Raw genomic sequence first — 25,304 nt, forward strand, 5'->3', positions numbered from 1 at the left:
TTCATATTTTTCTAAGTCCTCTTGCATTTCTTCTTACTATTTCTCGTAATTTTTATCATTCTTCTCTTTTCTTTTCTATCTCTCCTTCTACTATTTCTCTTTTTCCTATGTTCATTCCTCCTGCTTCTCTTGTTACTATTCCTTCCTTTTGCTCTTACTATTCCTCATCATTTTCCTCCTACGATTCCTCCTTCTTTTCTTCCTACTATTCCTTATCCTTTTCCTCCTTCTGGAAGGCAGAGTCCTCCAACTCCTTCCATTGGCTCAACCACTGAAACGCTGAGATGGCGCTGACAGTTTCTAATTAAGTCGCAGCGACGACACTGCGGCGCCTCGGGGCTCCGCAATTGAAACGCAAATGGAGTTGACGCAGTCTATTTGGCGCTTGGCTGGCCGCCGTCTCTCCAGCTCCTGATGCACCTCCTCCTGCTCGTGCAGGAGCCACAGGCATCTCCAAGACTCTGGCCTGCTGCTGCTGATGCTCCTCCTCCTGCTCCTGCTCCTCCCATGACCACTGCATTGCATTCCTTTGGCAGCCCTAATCAGAGTGTCTGCCATTTTCCATTTCACGGTTGGTTAGAAAAGAAAAGTTGTGCCATCGTTTGGGAAGAGCCTGTAGCCAAGCCTAATTGCTAACCTCCTCTCTACTGACAGGACATACCTGGGTCTAGGTCACTTAAATCTTGGCTTAATTTAATTGCGAAGAGTTCCCCTATTACTTTAATTATTCGAATCAAAAATAATCTTATAATGAAGTCAGATCTTACCTGAATTATATTGACTGTTGCGTTTATCTCTTCGCAAGTTGCCGTTGTTGTTGTTGTAGGTGGAGTGCCTCTGCTGCTGTTGCAGTTGCTGCTGTTGCTGCTGCCCCGCACTCCTGGGCGTGGGCAATGTCTGTGGCTGCGGCAGCGATTGTTGCTGCAAGTGTTGCAACTGCTGCTGCTGCTGTTGCTGATGATGTCGCTTATGACCCGGCTGGCTGCGTCTCTTGGCCTTCTTGTGGTAGACCTTCTTGTGGCTGCGCGTGTCCTTGGGATCTGAATATCCTTCGATTAGCTTCACCGATGCCTGCTTGATGTTGCTATTGGGCAGCGGCGGATGTTGCAGAGTTGCACGTTGCTGCAGGTGTTGCTGCTGCTGCTGTTGCTGTTGCTGTAACAGCTGGTGTTGTGCGCCACCCACTGGCAAGGTATTGTTGTTGTTCTGCTGATGATGATTGTGTGCGTTGGGCTGTGTATGTGTGTTGCCACAGCTGTTGTTGTTGTTGTTCAATGTTGCAGTCGCTGTTGCAGTTGCAGCTGCTACGGGGGGCGGTGGTGGTGCTGCTGCTGCCCCAGCTGCTGTGGTTGTTGATGTTGCTGCTGCTGCTACCGCTGCAACTGCTGCTGTTGCAGTTGGTTGTTGGCCCGCTTGTTGGGCTTCGCCAAATGGTAGCTACAATAAAAAAAACAACAAAAAAAAGAAGAATGTATAGCATTAGCATTAGCATTTGTTGGCGTCTAATTTGATTTGCTTTGCAATTTGCAATTCATTTGGAATTTAATTGAAAAAAGCACTCGTTTGTGGGGTTTCCTCTTTACTAAGCTGGCTGCCCAAAAAAGTAGGCAATGGTTTTTGCACAAAGGGTTTCAGTTGCGTATACGCAATCTATGAAATTTAATTATTGATATACTTCACTTGATGCACAAATCCCTATAGTTTCCTTCTGGAAAAGCAACTTACTCTACTGTGAAAACAAAGGAAACGCAGTTGTGGCCGGGAAATTGTTTTACCCTCGACTACACAGATGGAGATACTGTTCCGCCTGATGGATGGTCTTCATGGAAACCTCTCCTTCTTCCCCAAACACACACCATAACCCCATGTCAATCACAATATCCGATGACCGACCTCCATTCCATTGCCATTCCATGTCGGACTTGACAAATAGCTAGACATTACGGAACTGCAACATCGGTGGCACTAACAGGATCCTAATGTGTGCAAATTATGAGGTCCTGCCTCCATATACATACATGTATGTATGTCTATATATGTATCCCCCGTTGTATTGCCCCATCCATACTGTCATCCGGCTGGCGGGATTCCGCTCCCGGCCATTATGTTAAACATAAATTTCCGTTTACACGGCCCATGTCCACTTCGAACTTGGATATCTGAGAGGGATATGCTGGCATCGAGGAGATGGAAATGGAAATGAAAATGGGAATGGGAATGAGGCTATATCTGTGCTAACGGAAATTGATGTTTGGCCACGGAGACAACACGGCCGCAGGGTTTTGCAGCAAAACATTTTTAATTGAAACTCATAAATTAAGAGTGAAGTGAGTGCTAGGAAGAGGGTAAGGGTACCCCCAGGGTCCTATGCAAAAGTGTTTTTAATTTGAATGTAGAGAAGATGGCACTTATCGATGCATGTATATCGATACATATATATCTATACGTATATATAATAGGATTAAAGAACTATATCGGATTATTATGTGGCGAATTTTGGTTAGAATTCTTCTTCAACAGCTAATAAACCCTTTAATTTCTTACAGATATATTTACAAAAACAATTGAAAATATAAATCGATAAAGAAAACGATGCCGATTTTATCGAAAAATAAAATTTTTGCTTCTAGCTTTAAAAGAATGTGCACTATTTGTTTTGAGGTGCAACAATTTGTAGTAAGAAAATATTAACTAAAATTTAGCTTTCAGCACCTTGTAATGATTGTGATTTGCAATTGGCAAGAAAGGTATCTAAATGTTATCTTGAATGTTGTAATAAATCGATATACATTAAAAAGTAATAATTACCAATTTATATATTACAAAATCGATATATATCGAAGTTTTCTGTTTGACTAAAAAAAACATCTCTAAGTGAAGTTCCCAGCTCATTCACTGCTTTTCGAAGGGAAGTCCCACTCCCCAGGATGTTGTATCCAGGACGTAACCAGGATAGGCATTAATTATGGGGGAGGAGAGGGCTTCACATTTTGCTGTTTAAATATTTGCCTTTGATTATCAACAAACGATATAAGCAGACGACGAGTATATAGTATGTCCTTCTCATGCACGATTGCCTTCACAAATCATGATGCCATGATGGGGTTGGTGCTGCTCTGCAGTGTTTCAAGGATAATGAAAACTGTTAGGATTCCTACACAACTCCCCAACTTCCAACTCCGCTTGTCTGCTTGTTGCCGCAGCAACGTGATTTTTATGCCAACTTTAATGAAAAAAGAAATCATCGTAATCGCCAGAGTGAAGTTTCATTGGGGAGAGAGGCCCTTGTCTGTCTGTCTGTCTAACTCACATCCTTGGCACATCCCATTGTGGCTGACTAACTACAGTCTCCTAATCGTAAAGGATTCTGCACAGAAAAACCATTACGGTTTTTTTTAGAGTTTAAAACAGGCTTTAAGAGCATAAATTTCCTGATTTTAATAAAGAGAAAAGAATTTAATCGGTGTGGCAATGCCTGAGGCACTGACTACACGACGTATGAGTGATATCTAAGCTGATGCTGTCGCTCTGCTACCCTGCTCCTCTGGTTTATTTTCTGTTTTTCTTGTTTTATTTTGAGTTGTGTAGAGAAGTTATTGAAATAAACAAAAAGCACACGCACACAGGACTCGCACATGGACCATAAACGTGTCCTTTGTTGTTCCTTCGCTGAGTTATCGTTGAATATTACTCCGTGGAGAGTAATAGCAACAACTGTAAAAGCCAAACGAAATTTTTCAACCCCAACTCCGCGACGTCTTGCTCCTGTTTTTTTGTATTATTTTATATTTTACAGAGCCACCAGCCCACTTCAGGCCAGACGTTCTACATATTGTATATATCACATGTATATATATATTACATATTCTATATATATAGGATCAGTGCTGATAGTGGTGTAATATATATATTTACAAGTTTCTTTTTCAATAAAATCTTAAACAAAAAGTATACATTTTACTACATAACATACAAATAAAATTAAGTAATGGGGTCCATGGCTATAAGGGAATTAATTGGAAAATGAATGTGCGGTGTAGGAATAATATTTTTGATAAAGTCAATTAGGCTTTTTATCCAAATGAGCCTCTTCCTTGTTATCCATATCCATTGTATAGGCCACGTCATACTTTTGGAGTCGAAGGGCACTATCACTATCACTATTAATTTATCACCATAGAAGTAATCACGAAGGAGGCCACGCACAGACTGAGGTGCGCAAGGCGGCAGAGCCCGGTATTTATAGGCTCCGAGTCAAGAGAACAGAGAACGTGAGAGCGAGAGCGAGAGAGTAAGAGGTATCTCTAGAGAAAGGCATAATAAGACATACCGAGAGAGAGAGAGAGAGAGAGAGAGAGAGGGAGAAAGACAGAGAGGGAGCGAGAGTTTTGCATTTCCCTCTACATTTCACGATTGTTCCTATGTTAACTATATGATATAGTCGTTCGATCCGGACTAGTGGCAATATATAGAATACCAACTGCAAATTTTAATTTAGATAGCTTCCAAAATTGAGAGACTAGTTGACGTTGAAACAGACGGATATGGCTAGATCGATGCTGATCAAGAATATATATACTTTATATAATCGTTTACTGCGTTTTACACTTTTGACTAACATCATAATTCTCTGCAAAATTATAAAAAAAAGAAATGTATTGGCATCACTGTTTAAAAAAAAAAAATGTCGCCTTTTGCTCGTTTCCATTAAAAACGTGAGTTGCCACCAAAATAAAAAGTATAAAAAATAAAGCAGAAGAAAAGCCGGGCAAAAAACAACAATGGCCAACACACACACATAGGCGAAAGACTGTTATGGCATCATCACATGGACACGCGTCTATTGCCATCCCCAAAACCCCCCTTTGGCCCCCTGCCGTACGACTCTGTGATGCCAAACAAAAGTCATAAGATAAAATTACATTAATAATTGTGAGGGGAAGCACACGCACTCGCACACACACGCTTACACATGGGAGGAAAAGCGGCAGTGAAAAGCCAAACAGGAAAAGGCGCTAAACGTTATCGCTTTTGGCCATTTGCGGCATGAATTTTCATTCATTTCCATCCCCATTATCTTGGCTACACTGGACACCAGATCCACAGAGAATGTCCTTTTAAAATTAATATCAGTTAATTATTAACTAAAATTATTGAGACAGTCAAAGGATTAATTATTATTATTATTTTGATTTAATATTTACTATAAATTGCTTTATGGAGAGACCAAATTGGGTTATTCATTCGATACTTTGCCTTGGCTTTGAATCCTTGGCTTTGATTTCAAGTTTTTATCAATCCTTGCCAAAGGCCCTTGCCACAAATTGTATTTTATTTTGGCATTTTAGTATCTGCTCCTGGCAGTGGCAAAAGCAAATCGCATTCCTTTTCCGAGGCTAAACAAATCTCAATAAAATGAATTTCAAGTGGCAGGATGCTCCTTGCTCCTTGCTCCTTGCCCCGCCCCCCCTGTGTGTGTGTTTTATGTCTCTGTGTTTTCGTTTTCATTTTTAGTGGCAATATGCAAGGGGAACGAACACCAAATATTTCCGTATGGGGGCCATAAAAAAAGCACAGAGAAAAAGAGGGAGGGAGAGGACACCCCGAGGGCATTTTCCGGAAGGAGGCTCGAGGTCGAGGGTCCTGGAATGTGGCTCAAAGATTATTTGGTTTCGGGGCCGCCATTTGATTTGTGGCACGGGGCGCATTTTCAGCTGCAGCCCGAGGTTATCTTTGGCTATATCTTTTGACCTCAGAGATGACAGAAAAGTATAAATATAAAAAAATAGGTAAAAATAGCTAAAAGAAGTAGCTAGAAATCGAAGCCAATAACTCTGATTAAATTTGTTAAATTGTTCAAAGAAACGTATACAAAATGAAATATGTTGAATTCAGAAGAAAGTTCTTACAATCCTGCCATTAAAAACTTGTTATAGGTATTAATAAATACCAAAAATACACAATTTAAAAGAAAAGATTTAATATAGAAACCCTAATCAAATAAATATTTAAACAAGGAAAGAAGCTTAACTTCGAGCAACCAAAATTCCTATACCATTGCAATGAAAATCCCTCATAACTCGGTCAGAAATTCATTAATTTTCAATTGGAAAGCTGTTCTGTGTTAGTTTTTAAAAGGTTAAAAAATCTACATACTCAGTTTAAAAGGTAAAAAAATTAAGATTTTTATCTTTTTTTTTTTTTAATTTTAAACACTTGTAAAATTTTTGAAATTTTGAAAAAATTAAATTTTTGTTGAACATAGCTAGATCGATTCGGCTTTTGATGCTGATCAAGAATAAATATGATTTATAGGGTCGGATATGACTCCTTCACATAGTTTCAAGCTTCAGACCAAAATTATAATACCCTGTAAGGGTATAAAAACACAGAAATGTACCTTATATTAATTTGTACACTATGTAAAAAACAAAGAATTTAAAATCTTAATATTTATAGTAAACTCGTAACAACTTTGGCTATAAAACCGTCAGTTGTACAACTGTTTTTGACTCTATTTTTTCGATTTGAGGCCATTTTTTATGGTCAGCCACCGCCCGCTGGGCAGTTTGGGCTTTTGTTTGTTGTTTGTTTGTCGTTGTTTCGCTTTATTTTTTCGCTTTTTTCCACAACGTTTTCTCCCTTGTTTTGATCTCCCTCTCTGTTTTTTTTTTGCTTATATTTTTTGCAATATTTAGCCAATAGTCCGTGCATTGTTTGAGCAACGCTTTGTTTGTCCGGCTGCCGCTGCAGGATAAGCCGCAAGGATTCAAAGGATGGGGAACGTGAGCCTCTCCATTCGGGCTTTTCATTAACGCACTGCTGATGCGGCTGACGTTGATGTGACTTCTTGTCTCACTCTATCAGTCTTCCTCTCCCTCTCTCTATCTCTATTTGGCTCTGTCCTTGGGGTCCTTTTGGTCCTTGGGCTTTGACCCATCCCGCCCCCGAATCACTCGATTCGCCGAAGCGTGCAGTTTATCAATTAGCTGTCCGGAGCAGTTAATTGCCTCGGAAGTCACTCCCACTTCCCCCGATCCCTATCCTGAATCCTCCCACATTTGGGTGGGGGGGGGAGACAGGATGTTCTCTCTAAGGATAATAGGTTCGTTTTTTTGGACTTACAAACTCGGCTTGCGGACTGGGGGCTATCCAGTGCTCGGGATTCGCTGGTATCGCCTCCGCCAGGCACGGATCAAAGCTGGACGGTCGTTTTTTAACAAAGTCTACGGGCAGGCTGTAATCATCACAGATGGCAATCTAAAATATTAAATATAATATATAAAAAGGGAATTAGTTAAGTTTATTTTACTCATTTGAGAATAGAAACACATAAAACACATAAAAAGTTTGCTTTATATAAACAAGTAACTTTATACAATTTACACAAGTAACTTAAAATGTTAAAGATACATAACGCACATACATTTGTATATTATTATACAGTTTGAACAATATTTCTTTAAGTGATAATAATGCAAAACGCAATTTATATTTCAAAATATCAAAGATCACTTTAGATAACACCTATTTCGTAGTCTTAGATCGAAATTATAAACACATTTCACAGACTTAAATCTAATAGACTATAGATTCCTATAGAAGTCGACTCTAATCAATTACTTTTATACACTTGTGGTAAGTAACTCTGAACAGTAAGTATCCATGACCAGTAAGTAACTATGATCAGCAAGTATCAATGAACATTAAATAACCATGATCAGTAATTAATTATGAGCAGTAAGTAACTATGATCAATAATAATAATAATAATAATAATAATCTATGACCAGTAAGTATATATGATCAGTAAGTATCTATGAGCAGCAATTAACTTTGAACAGTAAGTATCTATAACTAGTAAGTATCTATAACTAGTAAGTATCTATGACTAGTAAGTATCTATGGCCAGCAAGTATGTATGATCAGTCACTAACTTTGAACACTAATAAATAATGACTTGCAACTTTTGTAACACAACATATATCTGAGACTTGGCTGGCAGCAATCACTTCGTTCCGGGGAGGTTAGAACTAGTTGGGAATCATAAGCACAGATGTGCGAGATTTGTTTTCGAACAAATTTAAGCTATTTGAATGAAACTATGGAGTTATTCTTCTATATAATTTTACTATTATATAAATCGGAGCATGGCGAATCGGTGGACCATATATATACATATATAGCTGCCATAGGAACGATCGGAAAATTTTGAGAGGAAAAAAATAGTTTTACTTTTTCAGTTTTTAACAGATTTTTTTCAAATTATATATATATAGCACTTTTAATTAATCTAGAATTTTGTGTAAAATTGTATGAAAATCGGACTACTATATCATATAGCTGCCATACAAACGATCGTTAAAAATAGAGAAAAAATGCAAAGATAGCCAAAGTTAGCTTTCTTTCTTGTTGTTTTATAAATTTCTCGTAGTCTACCAAAGATTCCACAATTTGTGGCTTGAGGTTTATAAATAGATCAATTGCTGGGCTTTTTTAGAAGCTTAAAATAAATTTACATGCACTGCTGGCATACCCTTGAACTGAGTATGCAAAAAAGAAAAAAAAAAACAGCAGAGGAAAAACAATAACGAATGCCACGACGACGACACGTGCATCTCAAGTGTGCCGTGCCGCCTCCTCATCCACTAGAGAAAGTCCCCCTGAAAAACCCCCTCTGGAAAACCTACCTAAAAAACCCCCAACTGCGTTTTTATGGAGGGGGCCCAAAGCAGACTCTTGTCTGCGTCATCAAAAGTGTACAACAATGGCTAAATTACAGTTACAATTAAAAATGGCGACGATGCCCGTTACCAGCTGCTAGAGAATTCGTTCTTTTGTTTTCCCCTTCGCCTATATTTTCCCCAGACCCATTTTCCCAGCACAGGTGCGAGTCCAGATGATGCAAAAATGCACAAAGCATTGTTGCTGCCTGCTGCTGTTTTGATACTAAAGGAAAAGTCTTGAGTATTGCAATTAACGTTAAGTGGAGAAGAAGGCAAAAAAAAGGACGAGAGCCAGCCAGCTTAGCAGCTGATGGAAACGAGCATCGAGAGGGAAAGAGATAGGGAAAGCTAGAGAAAAGAGATAGAGAGAGATTAAAGCAAAGAACAAATTACCGGCTTAAGTTGAACTTATTTCGGTTATTTTACAAGGATATACATATACTTCCACAAATTCCCCACATTTACTTTACTAATTACAGTACAAAATTAATCGGCATGGCTTTGGTTAGTCCTGAGTCCTAGAGAGCTGTGTCCCACCTTTGTGTTTTCTATTACAAAAATAAAGTCCAAATACTGAAGCGGTAGGAAAATAACAAAATAAATAAACAAAAGTATAGATTACTAGACTTCAGTTTATAGTAACTACAGTTGATAGATTAAATACCTAAAAGAAAGTTTCATTTAGACTTTACCAACACTGTGTTTCCTGAAAGAAAATTTACCAGGACAACTAGTTTAACTAGAACTAAATATTATCCATGAGAGACCTTCTTGTTTAATATTCACATTTGAACAACATTTTCAAGAGCTCTATGGTTATATTTATTATTAATTCATTAAGCTTTAATCAGCTTAGCCAAATCTTAACCTTTAAAAGTACATTAATCAACACTTCATTTTTCTTTTTTTTTCTACACCCATTTCTTGAGTTGCCTTTCCCACAAAACTAATTAAGTTTATGACCTTTAAGATTTAATCTACAATCTTCCCTCAAACAATCTTAAAGCCAAACTTAAGTTAATGGCATTGCTCTGACTCAAGGTCACACGCGAATAGGTAAAATCGTAGAAAGTTTCCCAATAACCGGAGCACCTGCATTTTCTTTTGCTAGCTACCTGGAAATTCAATTGCAGGCTATAAAGCTGACGACAAGTGCGACATCGCCACTCCAGAACGGACTCCCAGGGGACATCGACATGGCGGCGATGGCGATGGCAGTCGCAACGACAGCAGCACGCCACCATGGACTCATCCAAGTTGAAATCAATCCGACAGCGACGACAGAACATGTTGCTAATAATTTCACTCTTCCTCCAGCCTCTCCAGGAGACGACAACACTTAAGAAAATTACACGGAAAAAACCGATATAACCCAAGTCTGGTCAGGGAGATGGAGCGCGTCTCAGGTGTTGACAACTGAGAGCCAAGAACCGAACTGAAAAAATGGTTAGAAATCCAACTAGGAATGAGCTTAAAGGATGGACAGCAAACTAAACTGGATGAAAGGATAAAACTATGGCCAATATTTGTGCTCAGATGTTTGTCGCATGTCCCGGGGCCAAGATGCCAAATTGAAAGGCCAACACAGGTGGGTGCGAAGGATGTCAGATATCCAGGTGTGGTAACATCACACAGGTGACATGGGTTAATCGTAAGCAATGCTTAGTAAGTGGAGAATACGCTTGGTGCTTTCTGTATTTTGAAACTCACTCGGAAATCCTTAAGAGGCCAGAAGAGAGCTCTTTAAAACTAGAATTTACGAATTTTAGCTCGCTTTGCAAAGGCTTTTACAGCACTAGAAGTACTGCAAATAATGTGATAAAGATCTCTTCTCAACACTGTTGAATCAGGAATTTAATTCGTTGTAATATGTAAATACTGTCACTGAACTTTAAACCCTAAAATAATAATGGCATTGAGTCAGGTTAGGTTGGTAATTTGAAGACCCCTAGTTAAAGACCTTCTTAGACACTGTGTTTGTGTTTGTGACAACCCTTAAACATAATCCCATTTGGAAAGAAATGCTATGCAGTTGCCACAGATGTGGCCATAGTATCGAATGCCTCAACTAAGTAGTAACCAAAGCCAGTGAAAGTCGAGTGGAGGATAACCAGCTGCTGGCACTCAATACTCAACCATCTCAAGTCCTATGCTAATACACCCAAGCCAAAACCCATTCCCCCAACCAAACCGATGACTCATTGGCCAGACCATCGTCGTGATTGCCACTTTGGCTCACGGCTCTCTTGAGCCAAATTGCGGAATGCAAAATGAAAACCAAGTCCTGTGTACCGCCTCATTGCCTCTGTCGCCGTCTCCGTCTCCGTCTCCGTCTCCAGGTCCGTGTCCCTGTCTGGTTGAGTAAATATCATAAATTTTAAAGGCGGCATTAATGTTGAGTCTTGCAGGTGTAGCGGCAACCAGCTTTTGCTCCAAGGTTTTTGTGGCGTCGGTGTCGCCTTTATATTTTGCGAGTGCGCATAACCGCAGGCACTTTGGCACTGCGCCCGCTTTTGCAATGTCCTGCATCCTGCAACCTGCCACATGTTGCCCTTGTCTCTCCCACTGGCTCTGCCCTTTTGTGTGACACATTTTGGCCGGGCAGGAAATGATGATGGCCTGGCCAGCAGACACTCTTGGCTCCGACTCTAGCCCGGCATATTGCGGCGGAGATTGCAATGCCACAAACAGAAAAATCTTTGTGCATCCTCGTGGCATAGTCTCTGCTCTCTTGTCCGTCTCTCTATATATATCTCTCTATATAACATGCTGGCTTTGATTTTTATTAAAATGACACCGACAGGTGAGTGCTAGCTCTTTCATCGGTTGCAATATTCTTCTGGTGACCTCGCTGAGGATTTTCTAAAAAGAGTGTCAGTTAGGTAAATGTTGTCCAGTTATGAGGGGGGTATTCTTTGGGTAACTAGTGACCTCTTTATGGTGACTGAATGCCTGAATAGTAAACCCTGTTTACTGTCCATTTTAATAAATCTAAAATTCATTGATTTTAATTGATTTAAATTGACAGATAAGCTACGAAGTCTTGCATGTTATTTGCATATTTATTTTGGTTTTATCACAGAGTAATCCTCTGGTTGTCAGTCCTGGTATCCATTAATCCGTATTGGCCCTAATCCAGATGTTTAGCTTCGCTAATTGGCAGCGGCAGAGAGCACACTTTGACCTTTCGATTGATTGATTGATTGATTGATTAATCGATCCATCCGCCTGCCTGCCTTTGCTGTTCGCGCACTCGTCGTCGTTGTCGATTGATTGATTAGCAGGAGGAAGCTTCGAGGGGAGGCATCCAACCAAGTTCCCAGTTCCATACCGGGTTAAGGGCCACTTTCAATTACCAATTACGAAGCGAATAACAGGGCCAACTCCTTGATTGACCTTTTATGCTCGATTGATTTGTTTGGTTAATGCGTTGACCGATTACAGGTAAATTTCCACCATCCGATTGGGCCAACTTTTGTTTACACAAACACAGGAAAACACACTCCCCTGCACACACACACACACCCCTCAGGAGCAGCTTTTATTTCCCCCCCTCTCATTATGTTTTGTAAACTTTTTAATAGCTCTTCGGTCCAAGCATTTTGCGGCATATGCCCTGGTAAGTATGCAAAATATTTTTAATTTTTTCCGCAGCTATGCAATCTTTTCCATTCTCGTACCCACAAAGACCCCTCTCGCAAGCGGAACCATTAAAAATGGCCGACAAGGCCTCGTCAATGGGACATTTGGGAGCAGGAGACAGGAGCGTACACTTTAAGAAAATTCTATTAAATTCTGGAATTATTGGGGAAAAATAAGATTAAAGACTTACAACGATAGCTATAAGTTTAATAATATTGTATAGCATTTATTCAATTTATTGTGAATTTATGGATTTTATAATAGAGAATATTTAAAAAGAATTTTAATTAAAGTTAACATCTCCATAACTCAAGTTTGAGTAAAACTTTTAGAAGTATTTCTGAATAATTTAAAGTATTTCATTGATTTAGAAAATTACTTTTACAGTTCGTCTAATTTTAAAACGTACTGGAAAATTAAATTATAAATGTAAAAGGATACTTTTTAAATGCATAAATTGTGTTGAGATATTTTTAATAAAAAAGAACATGTATGTAGAGTTTAACTTAAAGTTAACTCTTTCTTAACTCAAGTTTCAGATTAACTTTCTGAACTTTTTATATTTAATATTCTCCAAATATCTTGCAAATATCCTTACAATATTCCCAAATTATACTCAAAATATTCTTATAAAAATTTCCAAAAACTCATTAAAAAATCCTCGCAGTGACTTTTGAGGGAAAAACGACAAAAAGCAAACTTTCAAGTGCTCCTGTGCTCCCGGTTTGGAATCTGCGGGTCGAAGTTGAGGGAGGTCGGCTGAAGGGTGTCATCGTCAAAGCGTTCCCTCGACTGTTGCCGTCACCTGCTGGGGCTTTTCCGGGGGGATTCAGGGGTGGGGGGTTCTGACTGGGCTTTCCAGGGGATTTAAGGGTGCTTCCAAAAGGGGGTGGACTGCGGCGAGGGGATGCTCTACGGGGTTGCACATAAATTTTAATTAAATATTTTTCGGTGTGCTTCGATGTGTTTTCTGTTTTTTCTACTGTTTTGTTTGGTTTTACGTGTTTGTGTGTTTTTTTTATATATTTTTTAAGCGGTCACAGACAGTTGACGCACTGAATCTGAATCAGTTGTATCTGCGTGGCATGCAGATGTATCTGCGTGGCAGACCCAGATGTATCTATGCCTGCGCCACTTGAAACGCACTCCACACCACACCATACCACCACCTGACAGACCCACCGAAAAAGGCCCAACTGTGGAGGAGTCTGGGAGTCCTGGGGGTCTATAAATTTCAATGTCGCCACACCACTCGAACCCGGAGCAGCAGCAGCAGCCGCCAGTTTTGAGAGTTTGACTCCGCCAGCCGCCGAGTCAAGGGTGGCACAAGATCACGGCTGCACCACCCAACCACCCAAGTGACAACGGCCACCCCTTTGGGCCACATAAATTGTTTGGCCAAATGTAATGAAAATCACACAAAAAACCAGAGGAAAAAATTGGAGAGAAGCATTGAATCTAAACGAATTAAAAATGCTCTTTTTGCATTTTAGAAAAGTATTAGAGAATATTTAAGGAAATGTTTATGAAGTTATTATTATATTATAATTCAATAATGTTTATATAGGATACGTTTTTTTAAAGAAGGGAATGGGAAATAATACAAATTAAATATAGGAAATCAAGTCAATCTAGCTCATAATTTATTTTACCCAGAAGTGTAAAACGATGTGAAGGAGTCATTTCCGACCCTATAAATCATATATATTCTTGATCAGCATGATCAGCCGAGTCGATCTAGCCATCTCCGGCATAAAAGAAAAATGTTCAAATTTTTTAAGGGGTTACATCGTTAAAATTAAAAAAAAAAATTAATTTTTTTACATTTTTTATTGAGTATGTAGATTTATTAGCCTAATCAAAACTAGCATAGGGCCGCTTTCCGAATTGAAATTAATGCATTTTTGACTGAGTTATGCGATTTTTAAATATTGAGTTGTCGAAAATATTGTCATAAAGTAATTAATATAAATATTTACCTATTTTCCCTATTACTTTTACCTAATATGTCTACCATTTCTGTATATTTATATACCCCCTGAAAGAGTATGGCGATTACAGCAAAGTGAAACCGTAAAATAAATATAAATTCATTTGTGGCTGCTGACCAAGGCCGGTTGAGTTTTAAATACTACACATGTTGCCGAATGTGCGGCTGCCTTTCTTTTTCCCCCTTATATATTTGTTTTTTCTTGTAAACCCCCCCTTTTTTGCTGTTGGCACAGTGGAAAGCGAAGCCAACTTCCTGTTTCCTGTCCGCATTCGCCATCCCAGGACTCGCCGGTGCTCCTTTCGTTGCCACCACAGTTGAGCGAACATTGGAAATTGTTCTGCTCGCGGGAGCAGAATGAGATGGAGGAGAAGGAGGAGGAGCCACCTACTCCCTCGTCCTGGTTGTAGTTTTGTGAACTTTGCAGAAATGCAGTGACCGGAAAGCTGTAATATCCAATCGCCACTTTATTTGCGAATATTTGCCAACCATTATTCCCCAGCTCCCAGCTCCACCCACTCTCTTTAAATGGGCATTACGTGGTGGTGGGCCAAAATGAATTGGCCCATTGGCCAGTGGCAATAATTGAGAGACTAGAGACCGAGATCGGAACGAGTCCCAGTTCGAGTTTGATTCCATTACCCATCGGAAATTGTACAGTTGTCGCTCCAGTTAGCCAACCTCAAAATGCAATCAAAACTTTGGCAAAACAGCAGACTGTGGGTTAGATTGAATTGGGTTAGATGGGTGGTTCATTGACCATTATTATCTAATCGGTGGTACTCCCCCATTCTGACCACTATTTATGGATATGCCATCAGGTTTTTTTGCGACCTGCAATTTGACCATATTTGATTTGTATGCCGGGTTGCATTGAACAGAAAAAGAAGAGAACAAAATCCATGTTTTCGTTGTGGATTTTTAATGGTTTGCCATAAAATTTGATGGTTCCTTTACTATGGCTATTAAGTGCACGCTTGACATGGAGAACTTAGGAACTTACTTACTCTTACTAAGAGTTTGTTCTTTTTTTTAGGTTGCTTTATGATTCTTTCAAGTATTATATTTCCAATTCGTATATATTTTCTTTAGCTTAAAACTTTTAGTTTACTAAACTTTATATAAAGTTCATTCTATTTGTAGGTTTTAAGTCATAAATAAAAAAATAAATTCTTGAGGTTATTTATACATTTTGTAATATATTCTCTATAATTTAATACAATAGCCTCACTTTTGCTTTAAATTTATCGATCTAACCCCAATTATTCGTTAGATTCATTTCTTATTCGCAGGATTCATCAACCTAACCTCACTTATTCGCAGGATTCATCAACCTAACCTCACAATTTTCCCAAATTATGCAACCTAACCAAATTTTAACCACTGCATTCCAAACATTTTATAATATTTTCACTCTACCAGCAGGGAATTGCCAGAGCAAACCACAAACCAGTAGCCTCAGAAAGTAAGCCAAGAAATTGGATTTCCTCGTAGGAATCGAAGGAATCCCTTTCTAACTTGACTCTCTTTTTCTTGAGAAACCCTTTTTTGGTCCTGTGGCGAAAATACACACAGACACAGCCTGACTAATCTGGCATTTGATGGGCACACAGCGGCAGGTTCCTACCCTCTCCTGTCACCACCATTAAAGACGAACCACCGAAACTACCCAAGATGTGGCCATATCCATTTCCATTTTCAAGCCACACCAGCTACCAGGGCTCCCATCTCCATGGCATTCCTGAGCATATGGGTCCAATTACGCAGCATTTCCGGCGCTTTTCAGCCCTTCCTTTTACCCCCCACCCAAGGACACCAGGACACCAGGACACCAGGACTCTAGGACTCCAGGACTCCAGGACTCTTCTGATTCAATCCCCCGCAAGGCTGGCGGCGGCGCATCAACAAACACTTCACGCCTGACATTTGACAAGACGTCGGGTGGTTTTTCCTACATGACGTCCACAGAAAATGGAAAAACGCTGAAGGAGAAATCCAAATGCGAAAAAATGGCAATAATATTTTTATGGGCATAAATAATACAACAACAGAGGGTGGGATGTCCTGGCTGCTGCTGCTTCCCTTGCTCCTTCTTGTTTTCCTTCTTCTTTTGAATGGTTGGAGGAAACTGTTTTTCACGCCATTTTCCGTTGGCAAGTTTTTGGGGCTTGGCTTTGGCTAACCGCACGCATTTAATGTCGGCAAAGTCGATTAAGCTTTTGTCCGTCGCAGCTGAAAAAGCAGCTGCTAACCAAGGACACGACAAAACAGGACAAGAGAAGGATGTTAATGGCTTGCCTATGACTCAGCCACAGTTTGCGGGGAAGTCCCCTTTGTCCTGTCATTATTATTAGTATCCTCCTCCCCCATACACACACAGAGAGAGAGAGAGAGTGCAAAACAATTTCCAGCAGCTTCCTTGCCAAAAAAAAACCAAGACAAAATAATATAGAAAAAGCCATGACAATGAGCTAGATTTATTCCAGAATAGGCACAAGTCCTTGGAGCTAGGAATTTATGGCAAGCAAATTGAATAGATGGCTTAGCGAAATTGAAAGGAATTATTTAATTTTTAATGCTTGCTGATGTCAAAAGAAATGTATGCAACTCAGTTTGCCAAGAAATAATCACAAGGCTAACTTAAAAACTGATGGAGACGATGTTGGAGTTTTCCTTAAACTTAAAGACAAATATTAAGCATCCTTTAAGAAACCCTTTAATTACCTTCTCAAATGCTACTACTTCCGTAGATTACATTTCAACATGATTTACATTTCAAAAATTAATAATAAGTTGTGTATAAAGTTAATAGCCAAATTATGGACCCTTCTCTCATTTCCTTTAATTGTTGCTAGGCAAACATCTTGACTCAAAATTTTCCATTTACCAATATATATATTTATTTTGAGGAATTTAATTTATGAATCTGCCTGCGGGGTTAAGCATCAGCAGCAGCAGCAGCATCAAGTAGAAGAGCAAATACAGCATTTCATCGCTGTCCCCGGGATAAGCCAAAGTGAAAGCCACCACCCAAGATGGGCAAATAATTGACGATGATGTGAGGTTTGAAGGAGTCGCTGACAGGTGGGGATCCCCGGGCATCCTGGAGAATCCCTTACATATATATATGTATATCCCTCCCCCACAAGTAAATGTTTTCATTTCGCTGTCGAGACTAAAGGCAATTTGTCTGAGCGCGTACAAGTGCCTGTCTGTGCGTGGATTCACTTGGAAAAATTGGGAACTAATGCAAATTGATGTTTGTAATAACGTTTTGGGTTTAATATATATTTTTTGATGTTTAAATATTCCTATTTATTTCCTATTTTATATATATATATTCAAAAAACCATTTTCCTGTTCCTTTTTCTTTCCATGTACATCTTTCTCTGAGTGTTTGTTGGGGATATACAGCTCATTAAATACAAATCAGCTTAGGCAGCAGCCGCAAATGGCGCCCAAGCTCTCCCCTCATTGCAATTAAACAGGCACTGCTCTCCACTCCCACTCCCCCTCCCCCTCCCCCTCTCAAGGACAAGTGTAATCCTCCTCACACTCCACAACTGCCAACGAAAAACCCACGAGGAAATTTCACTTAAGCCGCAGGTAAGACTTTGGAACAGGGAACGCCGCTTATCAGACAACTCAATTTGCCAGAGCGGACAAAGTCAATTTAAAAAGCAAATAAATATATATGTATATATCTATATAAGCGATGAAAACACCATCCATCCACCCACCCAGTCTGCACTTAAGCCAAAAGGACATAAATGGCAACAAGAGCAGCCATCAACGTCCAGACACTAATTAGTAATCCTTGACACGAGTTCCCCTTGTCATTAAATATGCCACATGCGCACCGTCAACGCACCCAAAAATGGAAGAAAAAGAAATATAAATAAAAACATGAAGCACTCAGATGGTTGTTGTAATTATTTGTCCACAGGTATTATATGGTTGGCATATGGAATAACTTTACCCAGGGTATCAAGTTATGCCAGGTCTCCATCCGGCCAACTAATCCTGCTCATTCTCCATCCATAAACCTACCCACTTTCCTCCCATGAGTCATAACATCAACGCAAAATCTATCTACACGTGCGAATTATGAGTAATACTCGTACGTAGCTTGTACGAGATCAATAAGCTCAAACCAATGCCTCTTTTTCTGGGGGGGAGAGGATTCCCACCAGGCTGGGCCAGGGACGCTGGATGGTGCCATTTCCATAATCCAGCGATTTGTAATTCATAGTAAATATGAAAATTTGATGCGAATTTGCAGCGATTTCTTTGAATCTTTCACTTGTATGCATAGTCTCTCTCTACAGGAGTCAGAGGCATAAATCAGATTTATATATATATATATACTAAGGTCCTTGTGGAGGAAGAAGGTTGCATCCGTTTTATATATATATTTTTTTTTGCACACACTGAGGCAAAAGTAAATGTAGAAGTGTTTAAATATCTAAACTACCATCTAAAAGTGGGAAATATATATTTTTTCAATATGAAATTTAATTAGAAACTTAAAAACTACTACTACTACTAGAAAAAAGGGGTTTTGATATAATAAAAATATAACAAAAGAAGTCTTTGAGGTCCCTATGAAAAGGCGCTGAAAAGTATGCTTTAAAAATGTCTGCTATTTTTAGCAGCTAAGACAGAAAGTTTTCCTAATTGTTTCTCATAAATATTCAATATAAATATCCTTTTAATTTATATTTTTATTATAGGTATAAGGTAATATATTATAAATTTATCATATTTCATATGTTTCCTCATATATCTCATCTATTTCTATATATATTTTTCCAATCGAATTTAGTCAACATTCCAAGGTGCCAAGAAAGGCATCTGTCTGTGGAAATCGATTCCTGTGGGTCCTTCCTTCAACAGATTCTTTTTTATCTTCTGCTTCTTGGTTTTGCTCCTTCCCCTCTTCCGGTTGTTCCTGTTCTCCTTCCCCCTTATTCCTCCCTCTCTCTACCCCACCTATTTATTGGCGCTTTGCCTTTGGCTTATTGAAATGCCGTAGATGTCGCTTTTGTCGCCTGGGCGGGTAAGGGGGGTGGCAGTGGCGGTGCAACGGAAATGTGACCGCAAAAATTCAAAGCGGCAGACGCAATTTGTTGCGCACATGTGACGTCGCAATTGTCTCTCAGTGTGTGTGGGGAGCAATCAGGGTCGGTGTCCCTTTGGTAACGAAATATCCTCATTGACAAATTTAAAATCTATATGTTTTCCCTATGGCTTATGTGTTTAATGTATAATAAAAATAAACATATATATAAATATATATTTAATAAAATTCTGCACAACTAAACCCCCTGAGAAAGTACTACCTTCTACGCCCCTGGGTGTGTACATGTGCGTATTTGTGTGAGGTTTGGACTAGACGCCGGTAACGTTAATGCGTAACGGTAAATGTAAAGGCTGCGGCGACGACGATGACGCATAATGCCCCCACCCCCCTCCCCACGGGGGAACCTCTGGGGACACCGACCGGTCACCGGTTCTACACTACACTGAGGAAAACAAATGTCAACAATCTGCATACTCTTTTACTTGACATTATGACTTCCACTAAAAAATATTTAAATTTGTAGCTACACAAATAATTTAACAAGTGGAAATTAACGTCGGAAAGCAGAAATTTCTATTCGAAATTGAATCAGGAAACCGAATTTGAAATCAATCATAACTAAGCCAAAAATGCATTAATTTCAAGTTGGAAAACTGTTCTGTGTTAGTATTTATTTTAGTAATAAATCTGCATACTCTATTGAAAATTAAAACAAAATTAAATTTTTTGTAAAATTTTGTGGAATTTAACCCTTTAAAAAATGGGGAAAAAAATTCAAAAAATTTTTTTTTTTACTGACATGCCAGATCGATTCGGCAGTTAATGCTGAGCAAGAATATTTATGGTTTATAGGGTCGGAAATGACTCCTTTACTGAATTTAAAGCTTCGAATCGAAATTATAATACCCTGCAATAGAGCACAATTTAATAAAACCATATAAAGCATACACATTTATTAAAATACTGGGGACCTGCAAAAAACTCTAGTAGAAGCCTAATTTGGAACACCTTTTTGGCACAACGATTACATAAAGGTCTTTGGGTGATAAATGAGATTTATAAAACCGTATTAAATCAATCTAAGGAGCTTATTAAAACCACTTCTATAGGAAAATGCATAAAAATAAGGCCCTTTTCATAATATTTATATAAAGAAACTATTTCCTTTCTATCTTTATAGATATTAAATAGATATTATATATAGAAATTAGATAGATATTATTTACACTTAATTTCTTTCAGTGTTACCCCATGGTTGACCCCCTCTCATCTTTCACCTCCTTCCCACCATCATCCTCCACCACTTTCTCCCCTCTCTCACTCTCTATCCTTCCGTTCGTTCTGTGCATATTTCATGAAACATAACACCGACCGAAAGAGAGGCGGAAATGTAACAAACTAGATTTTTTGACACGTCACAAGTGCGAACTAAGCGATGAAAGGTGGAGAGTGAGAGAAATAGAGAGAGAGAGAAAGTGTGGGTGAAGTAGTGAGAGAAAGGCGGTGAAAAACAGAGTGTGGAAATTAGCATAATTCGCAATTTGAACACGATGGCGCCAGAAGCAGCAGCAGACCGGTGGTCACTCACCGGCAGACCACCACAGCACCATCTGTTGGCCAACGGTCGCATCGGATTGGGTTTGGGGAAATCGTTATTGAAACGTATTTCGTATTTGGAATTTAGTATTTCGGTTGTTGTACGTGACAAATCAACGAGCAAGGCAGGGGATGCAGAAAGCAGAATAAAAAGGAAACATAGTAGAGCTAAGCGCACTTTACATAACCAAAAGGCAGCTGCAGGAATGTCTGCAAATATGATATAGACTTATCGACCGGAAAGATACCTATAAATATAATAAGGATATGTGAAATCCTTTGAAAAAAATATAAAAAATAAGCTTAGATTTAGAAATATAAAAAAAAATGCGTCAAAAAGTATGAAATATATATAACTTTTGCATTAACTATGTATTTTGTAGCATTATTTATTAATACTTGTAATCCTAGTCTATATTGCATGGTTTTCGTACACTCCAATTACTGGGTATGAGCCCAGGACATTGCTCACACTCACATGCATACGTGCACATGGCATAAATAAGCAATTTGAACAAACTGTTGCCAGCTTTTAGGCGTTGTCCTGGAGCCCCCGAACTCATTACTGTCAATGGTCAACGGAAATGGTGAATGTTGAATGGGAAATCGGAGAATTATGAGGGTTTTTTTTTGGGTTTGGGGCCAACCTAATGGACAATCTATATTTCTATAAACTCCCCCCACATTGAATTTGCTAACTTTTGCAAGACCAAGTTGTTTACTGCCTTGCCACTTGACACATGACAAGGACAAGTGGCCAAAAAAAAACACATATATGTATAGAAACCGGGCTAAAAACAAAAGCAAGTTTTTGCCACAGCTCACGTATCCTGGCAATGGCATTATATAAGCGACACAAACACACACACACACAACTCCAACTCTTATCGAAAGCCGGAAAACTTTTTTCATTTTGGCGTGAAAATTTGTAAACATCAGCAAATAAACGAAACTTACATGTTGTTTTTCAAGGCGTTGAAGGGGGAGTGGTGGTGTGCCGAAAAAAGGGGTGAATATTTAATAGAGCGAAGAGTGTGCCAGGTAAAATTGTTCAACTTTTCCTGGTTGCTGGTTTCCACTTTGGTGTTTTGGTTTTTTCTTCGCGTACTTCTTGTTTTTCTCTATTTTTTTCTCATTTACTGTGACAAATTGCTCGCTGTCCAGTGGCACAAAGGTGTTTGACTTAACACTTGTTGTTACTCGTGTTATTTTACCCTCGATATGGAAACATTCCATATATATGAAGTAACTTTTGGAGAGAGAGAGAGAGAGAGACTAGCGACCTTTCAACGCAATTTCCCCCGAATTACACTTGGGAGGCATTAGCCAAAAGATTTCCGTTTCGTAACCTTTTTTGGGGAGTGCGTAATTGAAATTGAAAAAGTAATGTTAGAAGAAGTGGGGAAGAGTATATTTATGTATATCATCAACTGTTGAATTCGCGATGAGCTCATCTATCTGAGCGGAAGGGGAGTTATTTACACCTGACCAAGGTGTAGCAGCAGTTGGGAAGCACACACTATTTAGGTTTTGTTAAAAAATACTTTATAGTATTACTTGCCCTTTAAATTCATATTTTTTTTAATACCTTTTCCCATATTTTTCCTAAATTTAATGACATAATTCATGGTTTCAGCTATTGAATTCCCTCATATTTTATTTTTAAGACCCCTTATTCCTGTGATGATTCATTGCTACTCGTTGGGTAATAAAATAAAGGCGTGCCCTCTCTGCTCAGACAAATAGTCACTTCAGTTAATTAGCAAAAGGACATTAAGTGTACGAGTATAAGGTAGATTTTAATAGTGTAATCAAATTATTAAATCATCTTATTTGATATTAAAAACATATTATATATGTGGGAAAGGCAACTGCAGATATAATAATTTGATAATTTGATTATTATACATTATTTATCTCCTTTTAACACTCTCCTAAAGTGTCCCTAATCAATCGATTGATTTCTGCCTTGTGATGTCCTGGCACCTGTCAGGCAGTGGGGAAACCTCTCCCCAAAAATACCAAAACCCATCGAAAATGAACAAAGGATGAGATGAAGCGTTTTAAAATTCCGTAAACGTTTCCGGCCCAACTCAGAGCCATTCTTTTTTTTTCATTCTTTGCCTTTCGCATTTTCTTTTGTCATCCGGTTTATTTATATAAACACTCACCGAGGGCGTGTGTGTGTGTGTTGTGAGCTTGTCAATTTTCATTTGGTTTATCGCAGCGACGCAAGTTTTCCACTCAAAAGCTGTCAGGTGGCAAATGCCACTAATGAACCCAAATGAATGGCAGACACTTACAAAGCAGTTTACAACACTAGCCCTGGCGTGTTGGAAAAATGGTGGGGGGTGGGGAAGGTAGTGCAGGAAAAGTAATAAAAAAAAAAGGTGGACGGAGTGAAAAGTGTGCAGAGAGACTTTCCACCGGCACCTTAAGATTGAGACCCGGATAAGCTGGTTACTTAAGAGCCCTGACAAATGTCAACACAACACGCTCCGCGTGCATTTATCAACACTGGCGGCGGCAATCCGCCGTTGAGATTTGCAACAGCTGCAATCGACAAGTGCCAAGGGGTATTGGGAGATTTCAAGAGTTTTGCATTTCCTAGCCGGAGGCAAGGACTGGAGCTATAGCTAAACTTCCAGGACGACAACGACAACGACGGCCATTAATCATTAGCGCAAAAATGCGCCACGGCCGACGACTGTCTGCGGAAATCGCTTACGGGTTTGAGTTTGGGTTCCAAGTCCAAGCATCTTTTGTCAAGTTTTCTCATCTCTTAGTGTGCCCCCCCAAAGTCCTCCCCCTTTTTTTGACAACGACGACAAGGACGACGACAATGACAACAATAGCAACTGGGCCTAAAATGCTGTGCTTTTTTCTTCTATGTGTTATCTTGTGCCGCAGACGTCTGATGGAAAATTGCGGAAAATCACTTCATGAAACACCGACTTGTAACCATCCACCAACCCACCCACACCTTGTGTACCCTCTTGTCCCTTTTCACATAATTTATTATTCATGTCCTTATATGCAGAAAGTTCGTTCCTGGAACACGTACTTTTCAGTGGGATTATATAATTTGACAGTGGCTGGCATAAGTAATGCGACAGTTGCCTTTTTCTTCTTTGGCAATTGTTGAACATTAAATAAGCCTTAAATTGATGGCCAGACCATTTGTTAATATTACGTCTGACCAGAGAAAGCAAAGAAAAGGGAAATAAGGACCAAAAAAAGGGACTTTTTGCTCTTTGATTACAATTTTTTTTGTGAACTCTATTTGCGGCATTGGCATCAAAATAAAAAAAACCCTCCCAGAAATGACAGGAGATTTGAACCCAGCAACGCCTCCGCAACGGGCAAAGTTTCCTTCCAATTCCCTGCTATTTTTGGAAAATTCATTTGCATATTTTCTTTTTTTTTGCGAGCTCTTTCATTAAGTTTGACTGGCAACCTCGGGGCTCATTAAAAGGCTTAAAAGTTGACACCATCCATCCCGCCAACCCCCTTTTGGCCTATGGCGAAAACTGTTTAAATACAAAAAAAAGTAAAACATTTAAGTGAAATTTCCAAAAAGAGAGAGGAAAACTTTCACAACATTAAATACTCTGACTAAATTAAAATGCTTTTAAATGGGATAAAAGTTTATTCACTGTAGTCAGTAACGAGCTGGATGGGAAATGCATATTTATAGGGAAATATAACTTTTTAGCACAGTAAATAGTTGCCTTTAGGCGTTTAATTAGGCGAAACATTATTTAATTTTAAATAAATTGAGAGAATTTCGTTCGGTTTAATCAGAAATTGTTTAGATATTTCAGAATTATAGGTACGTTTTAGTATTTTTACTATTAAACAATATAGTTAGTGCTTTCATTTATATAAAATTCAGTTATTTAGTTCTTTCATTGGTATAAAATTAATTTATTTATTTACTTTGATTACTACTTTGAAACATAAAACCTACTTATATAAAAGTTGCAGAAATTAATGAATACATGAAAAAATGTCTTTTAATACCGAAGCCTATTTAAATTAATTTAAAATCTTTAGAGAAAGTAAAAAATAAAAAAAAGAAAGAAAAACTTCGGGCTTGGTGCTGGGTACATTTTGATCATGAAAATCGATCATAACTTAGTCAAAATTAGGTTAATTTCACTTCGGAAAGCTTTCCTGTGCTAGTTTTCATTACGTTTATTAATCTGCATACTTAATTTAAGACTTTAAAAAAATTAAAATTTTTGTAAAAATTTTGACAATTTTA

At 38.8% G+C, this 25,304-nt stretch overlaps 1 protein-coding gene across 5 annotated transcripts in view; it reads right to left on the minus strand.

Moving 5' to 3' along the window:
- hwt (SH2 domain-containing adapter heavyweight) overlaps window positions 1–25,304 on the minus strand; it is a 62,833-nt gene that overhangs the window by 7,228 nt on the left and 30,301 nt on the right. For 4 of the 5 annotated variants that reach the window (XM_020948345.2, XM_086835778.1, XM_086835780.1 and 1 more), the window contains 2 exons: window positions 7,126–7,260; window positions 768–1,437 (listed from right to left, as the gene is read on the minus strand). In XM_020948345.2, the coding sequence (XP_020804004.2) occupies window positions 768–1,437; window positions 7,126–7,260 (805 nt within the window). Of the gene's footprint in view, window positions 1–767; window positions 1,438–7,125; window positions 7,261–9,841; window positions 10,016–25,304 lie in introns of those variants that run through there. The other variant, XM_086835781.1, reaches the window with a different exon arrangement.

This window comes from Drosophila serrata, unplaced genomic scaffold, assembly GCF_035046125.1.
Source record: "Drosophila serrata isolate PLE 108 unplaced genomic scaffold, ASM3504612v1 contig_276, whole genome shotgun sequence".
NCBI classification, from domain to species: domain Eukaryota; kingdom Metazoa; phylum Arthropoda; class Insecta; order Diptera; family Drosophilidae; genus Drosophila; species Drosophila serrata.